The 14,645-nt window shown below is 41.4% G+C and overlaps 2 protein-coding genes across 8 annotated transcripts in view; one reads left to right on the top strand and one right to left on the bottom strand.

Annotated features, from left to right (window-relative positions):
* si:ch211-225h24.2 (testis development-related protein) overlaps positions 1-11,054 on the top strand; it is a 45,588-nt gene extending 34,534 nt beyond the window's left edge. For all 3 annotated transcript variants that reach the window (XM_010904065.3, XM_010904064.3, XM_034287661.1), the window contains 2 exons: positions 7,639-7,754; positions 10,412-11,054. In XM_010904065.3, the coding sequence (XP_010902367.1) occupies positions 7,639-7,754; positions 10,412-10,829 (534 nt within the window). In that variant the 3' untranslated portion in view covers positions 10,830-11,054. The remainder of the gene's footprint in view (positions 1-7,638; positions 7,755-10,411) is intronic.
* A 1,965-nt stretch (positions 11,055-13,019) lies between these two features.
* Positions 13,020-14,645, bottom strand: part of fbxo25 (F-box protein 25) — a 37,667-nt gene continuing 36,041 nt past the window's right edge. For 4 of the 5 annotated variants that reach the window (XM_010904059.3, XM_013138444.3, XM_010904062.3 and 1 more), the window contains 2 exons: positions 13,977-14,000; positions 13,020-13,789 (listed from right to left, as the gene is read on the bottom strand). In XM_010904059.3, the coding sequence (XP_010902361.1) occupies positions 13,700-13,789; positions 13,977-14,000 (114 nt within the window). In that variant the 3' untranslated portion in view covers positions 13,020-13,699. The remainder of the gene's footprint in view (positions 13,790-13,976; positions 14,001-14,645) is intronic. The other variant, XM_010904061.3, reaches the window with a different exon arrangement.

Genomic DNA, 14,645 nt, shown 5'->3' with positions numbered 1-14,645 from the left:
TTGTGTGGTCACCATACCATACCATACCATCTTCTTCCGCTTATCCGGGGCCGGGTCGCGGGGGCAGCAGTCTAAGCAGGGATGCCCAGACTTCCCTCTCCCCAGACACTTCCTCCAGCTCTTCCGGGGGGACACTGAGGCGTTCCCAGGCCAGCCGGGAGACATAGTCCCTCCAGCGTGTCCTAGGTCTTCCCCGGGGTCTCCTCCCGGTGGGACGGGACCGGAACACCTTCCCAGGAAGGCGTTCCGGAGGCATCCGAAAAAGATGCCCAAGCCACCTCAGCTGACCCCTCTCGATGTGGAGGAGCAGCGGCTCTACTCTGAGCTCCTCCCGGGTGACCGAGCTTCTCACCCTATCTCTAAGGGATCGCCCGGCCACCCTGCGGAGAAAGCTCATTTCGGCCGCCTGTATCCGGGATCTTGTCCTTTCGGTCATGACCCAAAGCTCATGACCATAGGTGAGAGTAGGAACGTAGATTGACCGGTAAATCGAGAGCTTCGCCTTGCGGCTCAGCTCTTTCTTCACCACGACAGACCGATACATCGACTGCATTACTGCAGAAGCTGCACCGATCCGTCTGTCAATCTCCCGTTCCATCCTTCCCTCACTCGTGAACAAGACCCCTAGATACTTAAACTCCTCCACTTGAGGCAGGCACTCTCCACCAACCTGAAGTGGGCATGCCACCCTTTTCCGACTGAGGACCATGGCCTCGGATTTGGAGGTACTGATTTTCATCCCCACCGCTTCACACTCGGCTGCAAACCGTCCCAGCGCATGCTGAAGGTCCTGGTTAGAAGGGGCCAACACGACAACATCATCTGCAAAGAGCAAAGTTGTTGTGTGGTCACAGCATTTCAAAATAAAATCACTACACAGTTCATACCTGACAGACTGTTTGTTCATTTCCCAAAACTCAGAGCAGTCACCACATCCAACCCAGACATACTGCAATATTTTAGCTATGATGCATTTGTGTGTGTTTTGGAGTTGAAGATGGAGCTTGAATCAATATTCAAGGATATCATGGGGTACAAGGAGTTTTTCAACTTCATTGAGAACCCCTTTCATGTTCCAGTGTCATCTCTGACCCCAAACACCACAGCTCTCTGTCCAGACCGTGCTGGAATAGGGAGCGATAGCTGAGCTGGAGGCAAATGAAACATTGCAAGGTGAACTAAGATCAGGTGTAAGCAGTGTGTGCAAAAGGTGACATCATTTTTTGTCAGGCACTTATTCTTGTGAAGCAACATTTTCAACAATGAACATTGTGAAACAAAAGCAGAGAAACTGACCAATGCACACCTAGATTGCCTCACAAGGATAGAAACACATTATAAATTTATAACAAATTCAGTCAAGGAGCAGAAGGGACATTGTTGCTAATTTAACAACTGAGGTGAATGTTAATATGGGTCTTATACAGTACAGGCCAAAAGTTTGGACACACCTTCTCATTCAATGCGTTTCCTTTATTTTCATGACTATTTACATTGTAGATTATCACTGAAGGCATCAAAACTATGAATGAACACATGTGGAATTTTTTTAACTAAAAAGTGTGAAATAACTGAAAATCGGATGGGATGGAATGTCGCTGCAGGATGCTGTGGTAGCCATGCTGGTTCAGTATGCCTTCAATTTTGAATAAATTCATAATGTGAATTCTAACAGTTGTCCAATCAGCTGTGTATCAACCTGACTTCTGCACAACACAACTGATGGTCCCAACCCCATTAATAAGGGAATAAATGCACCTGTGAAGTGAAAATCATTTCAGGTGACTACCTCATGAAGCTCATTGAGAGAACAGGGTTTGTAGCGCTATCAAAAAAGCAGAGGGTGGCTACTTTGAGGAATCTAAAATATTAGACATGTTTTCAGTTATTTCACACTTTTTTGTTAACTACTTAATTCCTTATGTGTTCATTCATAGTTTTGATGCCTTCAGTGAGAATCTACAATGTAAATAGTCATGAAAATAAAGAAAACGCATTGAATGAGAAGGTGTGTCCAAACTTTTGGCCTGTACTGTATATGTGATGTAATGCACAGCTCTGATAAAAATTAAGAGACCACAGCAAAATTATAAGTTTCTCTGGTTTTACTATTCATAGGTATGAGTTTGAGTAAAATGACAATTTTAGTTTCATTCTATAACCTACTGACAACATTACACCCAAATTCCAAATAAAAATATTGTCATTTAGAGTATTTGTCTGGACAAAATAACCCAACAAATATGCATTGTTTTCAGACCCCAAATAATGCAAAGAAAACAAATTCATTTTCATTTTTCAACAACAAAATACTAATGTTTTAACATAGGAAGAATTCAGAAATAAATATTTGGTGGAATAACCCTGATTTTTAATTACAGCTTTCATGCGTCTTGGCATGCTCTCCACCAGCCCGTCACATTGCTGTTGGGTGAAATGATGCCACTCCTGGCACAAAAATTGAAAGTTGCTCAGCTTTGTTTGATGGCTTGTGACCATCCATCTTTCTCTTTATCAAATTCCAGAGGTTTTTAATTGGATTCAGGTGTGGAGTTTGGGCTGGCCATGACAGGGTTTTATTTGGTGGTCCTCCATCTACACATTGATTGTCCTGGCTGTGTGGCATGGAGCATTGTCCTGCCCGAAAAACCAATTCTCAGAGTTGGGGAAAGAAGCAGGTGTTCTTCCAGGATAACCTGTTCTTCATGCGTCTTTCACAAAGACAAATCTGCCCGATTCCAGCCTTGCTGAAGCATCCCCAGATCATCACCGATCCTCCACCAGGTCTCCAGGTCCAGGTCTCCGTCTAACCATTAGACGACCAGGTGTTGGGCAAAGCTGAAATTTGACTCGTCAGAGAAGATGACCTTACTCCATTCCTCTATGGTCCAATCCTAATAGTCTAAACTTCATCAGGATGGAAGCAACCTGACGCTCACTGTATCCATCTGCCAGTAAAGCCAGAATTGAACCCCTTTTCCTCACTCACAGCTTTTCTTTTCAACTCTTTTGTCATGCTGAATAGTTATTTCTTATTCAAATTACCTTTGAGGTACTACTGTTTTTGCCATCCAGCTGGTCCTAGCAATGACCACAGCAGTGGTTTTTTATACTTTTCCTCGTTACATTTGATTTGGTTCAGGTAATCAACATATCAGTACCTCATTAAGTAAAATGAGGTGTGCCTGTGTTAGAATTTAACAGACACTGAAATGGAATGGCTGCCATACATGCTGATTTAAGAAAAATTAGGAGTGGTCTCTTAATTTTTTTCAGTGAATAACACTGGACTGAGTGGTCCGGAGCACTCATTAATTAACTAGCGATGTTACGTGCCACTTTAATACTATGCTTTTGGGAAACACACTGATAAAATAAAGAGGCACTTATGTGCATCTTACGATTATCGTAGTGCTTTGGGAAACCGGGCCTAGATTAGATTAGCTTAGATTTAGATTAGATTCAGCTTTATTGTCAATGAACAGTAAGAGTACAGTACAATGAAATGCAGTTACCATCTAACCAGAAGTGCAAATAGAAGAGGGCAGGAAATGTACAAGTATTAAGTATAGAATTTGTTACGGAATATATCGATGTGCAGTGAAGGCAATTACAGTGCAAATGGCAATTCTAAATATGCAATGAAGGCAAATGGGGGAGGGCAGAAAATGTATAAGTATTAAGTATAATGTAAGTACAAGTGGGAAATTTATAGTTGTGCGATGAGGCAAATTCAAGTCCAAATGGCAATTCTGATAATTGAGCAAATTGGAGGTGTAAGGTCACATGTGAAACTGAAATGCAGGGATAGCAGCAGTGAGGTTCCCGAGGTAAATGTGCATGTAAAAGATGAAAAATGCAAGTACAAATGTAATTCTAAATGTGCAGTGCAGACAAATTGAAGTTGCAAAGTACATGTAACGTAACAACTGAACTTCCTTGTCAGACTTTGCAAGACAGGGTCAGAGTCCAGAAGTACAAAGGAGTAGTGCAACAAGGTCTCTGAGAGGTGGTAATAAGTGGTGGGCGGGTGGGAATGGTTAGGGATGGGTCACAGAGTTCAGCAGGGTTACAACAGATGGATAGAAACTGCTCCTGAGCCTGCTGGTGTGGGAACTAAGATATATGTACTGGCTGCCTGATGGTAGAAGGCAAACAGTTTGTGGCATGAATGTGAAGGGTCTCTGATGATCCCGCGCACCCTATGCAGACATCGCTTGCGCTGGAGGTCTACGTTGGCTGGGAGCTTAGGACCAGTGATGTGCTGGCCGGTTTTCACCACCCGTCGCAGGACCTTCCGGTCAGCCATGGAGCATCCACCAAACCACACTGTGGCACAGTTCATCAGAATGCTCTGAATTGTGCAGCTGTAGAAGTTCACAAGGATCTTGGAAGACAGGTGGGCCTTCATTAGCCTCCTCTCAAAAAGTACAGGCACTGCTGTGCCTTTTTGACTAAGGTTGTGGTGTTGAGGGTCCAGAAGAGGTTCTTGGAGACGTGGATACCCAGGAATTTGAAGCTGGACACATGCTCCAACTCGGTGCCATTGTTGAGAACTGGGGTGTGACTGCATCCTTTAGACTTCCTGTAATCCACAGTGAGTTCCTTGGTCTTTTTTGCATTGAGGGACAGGTTGATGTCAGTGCACCATGCCACAGGCACTTGATCTACTCCCTGTAGGCTGACTCGTCGTTGTTACTGATCAATCCTACCGTCGTGGTCTCATCTGCGGACTTGATGATAGTTTTGGAACTGTGTACAGGAACACAGTCGTGGGTGAAGAGGACGTACATGAGGGAGCTCAGCACACAGCCTTGTGGAATACCAGGATCAGAGTGGAGGAGGTGAAGTTGTCTAACCTGACAGACTGGAGTCTGTTGGTTAGGAAGTCCAAAGTCGTGTTGCAGAGAGATGGGCTGATCCTTAGGTCATGGAGTTTTTTGACCATGTTGAATGCTGAGCTAACCACCAATCTAAACATTCTTAGCTGACATGACTAATAGGCTCTGTGCACCAGCGTAGTAACAAACTTCCGCTTTGGTCTAGAAGTCTGCATTGCCGTTTCCGGTTTACTTACTAATACTCATCCGCATTAGTAAACACCTAAACTCACAACAAGATGAGTGATGCGGTTGTATGAAAAAAAATGAAATATAATGTACGTGACTCATTTAATTTTCAAGGTACAAGTGGGGCATCGTTAATCAGGAGAATGTCCTCTTTTTAATAAAATATGGCTTGTGCCATTCAATGACTTCAAACGCTAGACTAGAAATAGTCAGATAAGGCGATTTATTTTATTTTATATACTTCCACGTAACGCAGGTTTAAGCGCAATTAATATCATACAGGACCAGATGTTTACTTCCTATGCCAGTTGTTATTTTTCAGTTTCATTGTGAAATGAGGTTACAGTAGTAAAATAAAAGAGGAGACCTGTTTTGGTGCTTTTTTGAGGCTATGGAATTTTAAGCTTAATTCAGGTTAGAAGAGGCTAAACGAAGGTTTGTTTCAATTCACTTGCTATGGGGACGTGCTAGCGTTCCAGCTCAGCCAGCGTTCTTTTGCTGTTTTTGAGGCTAGGGTGATTTTTTATGTGTTCTATTGTCCTGCCTAATACTACACTCAAAAATAACCCATCGCTAACAAGCTTACACCACAGTAAACTACTTACCCTCGTAGTTGTGCAGATAACTCGATACGTAGAGTTTGAATCCCTTGTTCCGCTTGCTTGTTGGAGCAGGAGACCAGGCATCAACAATTCGATGGACATAACTAATGCTTATTTTAGGCAGGAGAGACATCTACTAAAAACTGAAATTTTGGGCGACGTGGGTGATCGCCTTAAGTAAACCGGAAACTGACATGCCGACATCTGGCTAAACCGGAACTTCGTCCATACGCTTGTGCACAGCGCCTATAGAGAGATCGTCAGTCGCTGAAATAACAAGAATGAAACTGCTGATGCAAAAACCAAATGACTATTATTCTCAATGGTTAGTGGACACCCAACCGATTAATTTGTTTTGACTTTAGTTGGTCGTCTATTTATCCTACATGGTGGTCCGACTCTGGGTATGAGAGGCTAAGACTGAGAGAGTAAGACAGAGTCTAATTTGGTGGGGAAAGTATGACAGTGAGGGTGGCAGCATAACAGCAAGAATTTGGTTAATATTTCTAAAGATAAAGCAGATTTTCGATCAATGATGGCAGCACCCACATCTGTCCCACAACCCCTTGTGAAGTTGGTGTGTTGATAAAAGGAGGAAAGGAGGAGATGTAATCTAACTATTTCTTCTGTGTGTATTAATCACCCAACCTTAAAACTGTTGAGCGTAAGACATTTTAATGACACTTTCATCAAACTCTGTGTTAATGAGACAGATGACATTCCCAGTATAAATGAACAAATCACCCACAGAATGTGTTTGGATGTGTGGAATGTATTATGCGCTTGATGGCACAATTTGTGTGGGTATTAACACCCCCCACTTTTCCACTTTTTGTTGCGTTAAAAAACTTAATCTATAAATTATTAATTTTGTTTGCTGTGTGATGCATTTTCAACAGTGTATGTGTTTGCAGCCTGCTTCACTTCAGAGATGACAAACAGAACCCTCCATATGTAAATGGAGGTCTCTGGGTTCAATGATGTAGCCGTGGGACTATAAGAGCTTTCAAGGCCCTTTGTGCTTCTGTTAGTTTGTTTGTTGTTTGGCTCCTGTAGTCTGCAACAATTCACTTGTTGGTTTGTGGTGTGACTTCCTTTGTCCTTTGTTTCGCAAAAACAGGGATAGAACAGGGGCAAGAGGTTGTTTGTATATATTTTCGCATGTGTGTTTTTCGTTCCAAAGCCTCTTGCACCGTGACTTGTTTCAAATCATTTGAACCTAAAAAATAGGTTCAAAGGATTTGAAAGGGAAAATAATGTATCTTAAGAATATCAGTAATATTCTCATGCATGGCAAGAATGTGAAACCAACAGATGCAAGCTGGTGTAATTACTTGATCTTGAGTTTGGACTTTGGGAACAGTTCCCAGAAACAGAGAATGGAACAGCAAGCCAGTTAAAGAGGCCCGGAATGGGCACCCCACGCGCGGAATGTTGTGGGCACTCAGAACACTGGGATCCTAATGGACCTGGGGGTTCTGGTGCGTGTGGAAGGGCTGGGAAGAGTGGTTCCCTAAATTGCCCTGACCAGTCAACTGAGCTCTCTCTCTCTCTCTCTCTCTCTCTCTCTCTCTCTCTCTTTCACTCTCTCTTTCACTCTCTCTTTCACTCTTTCTCTCTTTCTCTCCATTTTGCAGTAGCTAATGGGGATCCTAATAAAACAAAAAAAATACAAAACTTTGTTTCTCTTTCAGCGTCTCTTTCATTGCCATGGTTACAACATTGTAATGCTACTACGTTTTGCACAATCATCCGCAACCATTTATTTCCCTTTAATCCCTGTCATCCTACTTCATCTCATTACTTCAAAACAGACTGATCTGGAATTTCTGGCAGTAGAAGACATCAACACTATAGCGATGCTATCGCATTGTTATGCCTAGTATTATAGTGTTCATGAAGATATATGAATTGTTTTAGTGCTTACAAGGGTGCTCTGTTTTTGGTTTGTATTTCCACTCTCCTAGGAGGTGAAAGTTAAGAAGGTCAAGTCCAAGAAGGAGAGGAGGGATAAGAAGATGTTTTCTTCTCCAGACGATGAGCATTTTCTACTGACAGGAGTCACACTTGCTAACCGTAGAGGGTGAGATGTATTATATTCCACCACAGTAAAGCACAGGCATGTGGATGTACAGCATGTGTCCTCAGAAACATTCATTACACAGTCCCAAATGTAGATAATATTTCCTTAACAAGCTACAAGGTGCAATATGTCTGGCCCCATAGACGGTTGTTTGGGTCTATGGGGCGAGGTGAGCTCAGTGAGTCTTTCTTCAACTAGATTAATTTCCTGCCTCCTTTGACCTTTTCCGAGAAGCTCTACTGGCACTGCTTCTCTCCCAAATCCACCTAATCCTAGAGAAAGCCTACCCGCCATCAAAAGACAGGTAGGCAGACAAGCAGATAGACAAACAGAGAGAAATGGGCAGTCAGAATAAAGCGGGAGGCAGATAGAGAATCAGTCTGGCAGAGCACACCCAAGAAGGAATGACAGGCCAACAGTATTAGCTGGCCCCTAGGCATTCAAGCCATGCTTTATAACATTAATCAAGGCAATGTTGTCACTGTAGATATTAGACAGGGCTGTGTTCCCAGAATCTACCCAGGGTAGTGGAATGTACAGAGGGTAAATCATCATTCAATGACAGATGTACAATACCTACCGGGATCCCTATACAATGGCTGTTTGCCTCCACCCAGCATCTTATACTTCACCATCTGACGCACTCATCTCCTGGCTGTTTTCTTTAGGAAGTTAGTGGACAGGAGAGTAGTCAACGTGGACATGAACAATTTGACTGCAAAATGGACAAATGGTGGATGTACAGTTAGTCTGGAAATAATTTAGTTGTTTACCAAAATATATCATGTTATAGTTAAATAATGAATATGGGCTTGATGTGCAGTCTCTCAGCTTTCATTTCATTCACTTCCAAATTGGAGGAAGGGTTTAGGAATTACAGCTCTGTAATATGTAGCCCCCTCTTTTTCAAGGGAACAAAAGTACACTGCATGTACAATTATTATGCAAAACCTATTCCTCAAGATTTATTTTATTCTTGAACAAACACAATGCTCTCAGTCAATCCAAAATGTAATTGAACCTCAAACCTGAATGTTTAAAAAAGGAAACATTTGTTTTGATCTTTCTCAGGGGAATACAATTAGTGTGCAGAATTATTAGGCAACTAAATTACAAAATTAATTTCTCCAACTCACTTGTTTATTCTACATTTTTAGAGTAAGTGCAACAAATGAGTAACATAAAATGAAAATTAAAAAACATTTCTGGCTCTAAAATATTCAGTGACCGATATAGCCACCCTTCTTTTCAGTAACTGCCATGAGCCTTCCATCCATGTAGTCTGTCAGTTTCTTGATCTGTTCACAATCAACTTTCGCTGAAGCAGCAACCACAGCCTCCCAAACACTGTTCAAAGAGGTGTATTGTCTTCCCTGACTGTAAATCTCACATTTGAGAAGGGTCCACTTTTTCTCAATAGGATTTTAGTCCGGTAAGTAAGGGGGCCAGGTCATTATTCAGGCATCTTTGAGGTCCTTGCTTGCTAGCCAAACAGTGGAGTACTTGGATGCATGAGATGGAGCATTGTCCTGCATAAAGAACATGGCCTTCTTGAATGCTGAGGACTTCTTCCTGTACTACTACTACCTTTTTTGGACCTTTTCAATCCGCCTGAAGGGCATTTTACAATTTATGACTTTTCATTGTCAGTTAAATCTATTTTTTGGCCCTTTTTACCTGAGGTCATGAAGCGTCCCTAATAATTATGCACACCTTGAAATAAGGTGTTATTCACTGTTGCCACACCCTCCCTCATTTCACAAATACATATCACCTGAAAATGATTCAATCCAATGAGCATTCAAGTTTATATGGTTTGGAGTTGGACAATGTGCGTAGAAATAATAATATGATCAGAATACTCACTTACCTAATAATTGTGCATGCAGTGTAATTGGACAATTGACTATAAAGCTGTTTCATGAACAGGTGTGGGCTATTCCTTTGTTATTTCTTTATGAATTAAGCAGATGAAAGGTCTGGAGTTGATTCCAGGTGTGGCATTCGCATTTGGAAGCTGTTGCTGTGAACCCACAACATGTGGTCAAAAGAGCTCTCAATGCAAGTGAAACAGGCCATCTTTAAAAAGAATATATCAGAGAGATAGCAGGAACAATAGGAGTGGCCAAATCAACAGTTTGATACATCAACGTTAGAGTTGGACAATGACACAAAACATACTTTGAAAGCAACCCAGGAGTTTTTTTAAGGCAAAGAAGTGGAATATTCTTCCATGACCGAGTCAATCACCTGATCAAGCATGTATTTTACTTGCTGAAGACCTGAGGTAACCCAGAGTTTGGCGAAGTTCATGCAACTTCAAGCAGTCATTGCAATGGCAATGGCTTCTCGACTAAGTTTTAAAAACATTTTATTTATGATTGTGTTAATTTGTCCAATTACATTTGAGCCCCTGAAATAAGGAGACTCGTTGTAAAAAATCTAAATTGATGCAATTCCTAAACGTTTCATACAATATTTTTGTTCAACCCTTTGAATTAAAGCTAAAAGTCTTCAACTACATCTCAGTTGTTTAATTTCAAATACATTGTGGTGGCGTACAGAGCCAAAACTATGACAATTGTGTCAGTGTCCAAATATATCTGGACCTAACTGTATGTTGGTGTGTTCTAAATGTTTCATATTCCTTGATCAAGGTCCCACAAGAAGAGCAAGGAGGAAGACATGGAGAAGAACAAGCATATCACAGAGAAAGGCCACTGCTTCTGGGAAAATGTCACCATGACGATGAGGCAAATCACACCCACCAGGAAACTGGACAAAATTGAGGGCTGGGCTCCACCACAGCTGGTCGACCCAATGGAGACAACCACTGAGGAGGTAGTGGAGGCCCAGAGTGGGACCAGGAACTTGCCTGTGTCCTTCCCCCAGGTCCTGGGGCTGCCCTCCTGGACAGGTATGGGTCTGGAGGAGGACTCGTCGTGCTACACCAACCTGTCAGAATCTCGGGATTCCACAGCTGTCAGGTGGACAGCCCGCGCCAAAGGCAAGCTGGCTGGAATCAGGAGGCGGAGCCGGGGGAACTTGTCAGAGACATGGGAAGGATTTAAATAAAAGCCACAGCCCTTACCTGCCAGCAATCCCTCCCACTTATGTCCTCTCCTCAAATTAAGAGTCTTTCTTTCTGTGCTGGTTAAAGAACTGAATTTGTATTCTAGAGTTGTCATTCACTTTTCAGTACAGGACAGATTTACACAGTGAATTTGCTTGCTCATTCGACCACAAAGCAGACAAGTTAAACAACAAAGACCAGACCTAAAGTTACTTAAATTTAAAAAAGTAATTTGAAATCGGGGGCTTTTAATGTTTCCGAGACATTGAGCCGGGAAAATGCCTCATGCTAGATTGGTCTTTTTGGATGGACTAAGTTATTTGCATAGTGAAAATGCTTGCCGCCTTGAAAAGGACAGCGGTTTGAAAATAGCAAAGCAAACTCTTACACTAACTTCCAAACAGTGCCTTCCACTGACCTTTGGACATTTTGTATTACCAAGCCAAGAGAATGATTTCCTAAATATATATTTTGTACTGTAACACTGTCTGTTTTATACAAGAAAGTAGTTTGAGAACATGAAACCACCACCCTATGCCACTTTAGGCCTTATTATAATAGACATTCTCTGTGCTGTTTTCACTCCCTTGCCCTGCAGGGGATCTATGGGTGAGGAATTTTTCAGAAGCCTTAGCTCATAATAAGCATATTTCAAAGGCTTAAAAAGCTTCACGCAATCATGTTTCATCTTAATACAAGCTTTCCAGGCACCAAAACAATCATTGCATATAAGTGAGGTATTATGGGCTACCGAATGTTAAGTATTGTTAATGATTGATATGATCCTCATTTTATTTATTACAAACCTATCAATTGCGGACCACTGAAGTATGGTGAACACTGTAAAGTCAAATCTAATCGCTGAAAAGTATTCTCCATGCAGTTAAGTGGACTGATTTTTATTTTCTACACTGTTTCTGTGATTAGATAAAACCATAGCGTTTCACTGTGTGGTGGAACGTTCCTTTGCTAAGCACATTGAAATTGACTACTACTAGACCAAGCTCTCCATGCAGGTCAAATGAAGACCGACAGATTGTCCAAGATCCTAACCACTGTACCCCTCCCTCTTCATTCACGTTCATGGAACCCTCCCTGTATTTGTGTTTCCATGGTCTTAGTACATTTTGCCAGTAGTGGAGATGCTGTTGAAACTGAGACTACTGCGTTTTAAACGTAAGATCTGCTGTTACGTGCATGCGTGAATGTGTACTTCAGTGCTTGGATGAGATGTGTCAGTTCTTCAAAATGAATTTTCCATTTTGTGCTTGAAGTTTAACATATTGTTTGTATGTGCATAATTATAAGTGGAACAACTGTCATACCTAAGCTAGCCATTACATTTCAAATTTGAAAGAGAATTTTGATAACCAGGAGCAAATATTCACACGTATGATATAGTACACAATTTTCAGGAACCTATTTACAAACAGTGGCCAAAATCCCATATTGCATCTTTAAGTAATTATTTCATTTCATTCGCATAGCAAAAACTGATTTTGTAGCTACTGTGTATTTCGATTCCAAACTAATTCAGGCTTCCCACTTGTAGTATGGTTGAACTTCCTTCATTTAAATGTGTGCCTTTTTCTTTGGTTGCAAATCTCGGTGAGTCCCTTCTTCCACAGCCAAATTTTGTTCACAGATACGGGTTCCTTGCCAAAGGTAGCTGTTTATAGAATTCCTGTATTTACTAAAAGGGTCACATTTGTTCAGTAGAATAAAAACTTGCCCAAACTTGACTGTCTGGCTTTGAACACAAGTACACTGTTTAAATCTGACTGCATTTAAAGATTGCTTATTTATTGTGCCTGACTTCAGCCACAGTATAGTTCACAATGTAATGGAAAATGCAGGAACATTCTCCATCATACAGTTCAGCTACTGGCTTGCCAACTAAGTTACATAAAGTAACTCTGGCTGTCATTAGTGTTTATGAGTCCTGTTGTGTCTGTGTTTTGAAAGCTCTGTGCATGGACATAACCTCAGATGGAGTGTTTAAGTGAAGTGTGCTCTTTTCTCAGTTCAATCTCCAGTGCTACTGATATTTGCTTGATATTAAGGGTCTTTTAAATAAGTGTCAATAATATCAAAAACATTTAAAGGGATTTTAAAATGTTGCTAGAAGCATCACATTCAAATATCACATTCAATTAGTGACAAAAATTATTGACTGAGCCGTAACACTCATGAAAGTCTTTTAAAAACATTTAATGATTTTATAGTCAGCCACTGTCCCAGGACATTCATGATGGTACCAGCAATAACTGCTGACTGAAGTATATCAAATACAAAATTGAAAGAAATAAAAGGGTACAAAATTAATTTCTCCCATAAATAGTCATGTAACCTTTTTCTTCATTCCACATAACTGTAAAAAGAAATTATGATGGCAAACATGTACATTAGTGTTTAGCGTTGCCTTTAAATAAACACAAAAATGCACAGATAGGTCTCTCCGTTTACGTACGTCTACAACTACATTTGACATGCATTTTGTTACAACGCAACAAACAACAGTAGGCAAATGTATAAAGGCATCAACGATGAGACTTTTTTGTGTCCATCAATGACTCAGACATCTTTTACCACACACATTACAGTCCTGTGTAGCTCAGTACAGCACGGTGCTAACAAAACCAGGATTGTGGCGCATTATGACAAAACTGTATGCCCTCACTAGATAAGAGAATCTGCTAAATCTGCAACCCAAAGTCATGTACCATCTACAACACTCAAAAAATTACAAAAGATTTACAAAAACAGGTGTTCTTCCTCTGAGCCCTTTCATTCTTTTCCCCTCAAACACAATACACTCAAAGTACAAAAGGGGAGAGTGTAAAAGTCACCCTGTGGAGTATCAAAAGGAAGTCTAGAATTTGAAGAGGTCTATGAAGTGCTGAGGAGACACAGGCATGAGGCATGTGTCTGGATCATTGGCTGTGCAAGGATGTCCAGAATCCTAAAAGACAAGAGGAAGTGCCGTGGTTACCATGGTAGCAAATGCATCAATACAAGTTTCCTGCAAAACTGGATGACAAAGCCATATAAAAATAATGAAAAACACTTAAGCCTTCACAACTCGATCAGTCACTCCTCAAAAAATAATAGAATGTTTCCAGCCGTAGACAAACAGAAGTGGGAAGTACCTCAAATAAGGCCAGGTGGCGGTCCTTTAGGGGTTCAGGGACGAAGAGAGGGTGTGTCAGGAAGAGAAGCAGAAAGAAGGGAACGAGAAAGAGATGGAAAGGAATGCAGAAAGGTTAGAAAGGTTAGAAACCGAAGGATGGGAGGCGATCTGGACCTAACAGTGCCTTGGCACTGAAAGCAAAGGCGTCTATTCATGATGGCAGTGGAGGGAGAGGGGAAGTAGAATGCATGTCTTTCACTTGGTTCAGAGCTTGCCCATTGTAACGCCAGGGTTACGGGTTTAATACCCAGAGGGGACAATTGGGGGGGAAAGTCTGAAAATATATGCAGTCACTTCTGTAAGTCACTTTGGATAAAATAATCTATCCTAGATATATGCTAAATTATGTAAATTCAACTAGGATAGGTACTTGCAGGAGGAAGTAACACTGAGGGCTCGGAACAATACGTGAGTTTGTTAATAGCAAGGTGATGCTTCTCACACTGGCAAACACACATTTGAATCCTATATTTACATTTGAGTCAGCAGGCTTGCTTTTCCAGAACGACGTGAATTAGTGAGGGCAAGCACTTCATACTATATTGCCCTGGGATTCAAATCCATAACCCTGGGGTTGCTACTGCCATGCTCAACTGAGCTACATAAGGCTAAAGCAAAGTGTGACCAC

The sequence above is a fragment of the Esox lucius genome, chromosome 18 (assembly GCF_011004845.1).
Source record: "Esox lucius isolate fEsoLuc1 chromosome 18, fEsoLuc1.pri, whole genome shotgun sequence".
Lineage (NCBI taxonomy): Eukaryota > Metazoa > Chordata > Actinopteri > Esociformes > Esocidae > Esox > Esox lucius.
This window is presented reverse-complemented; position numbering and strand designations above follow the sequence as displayed.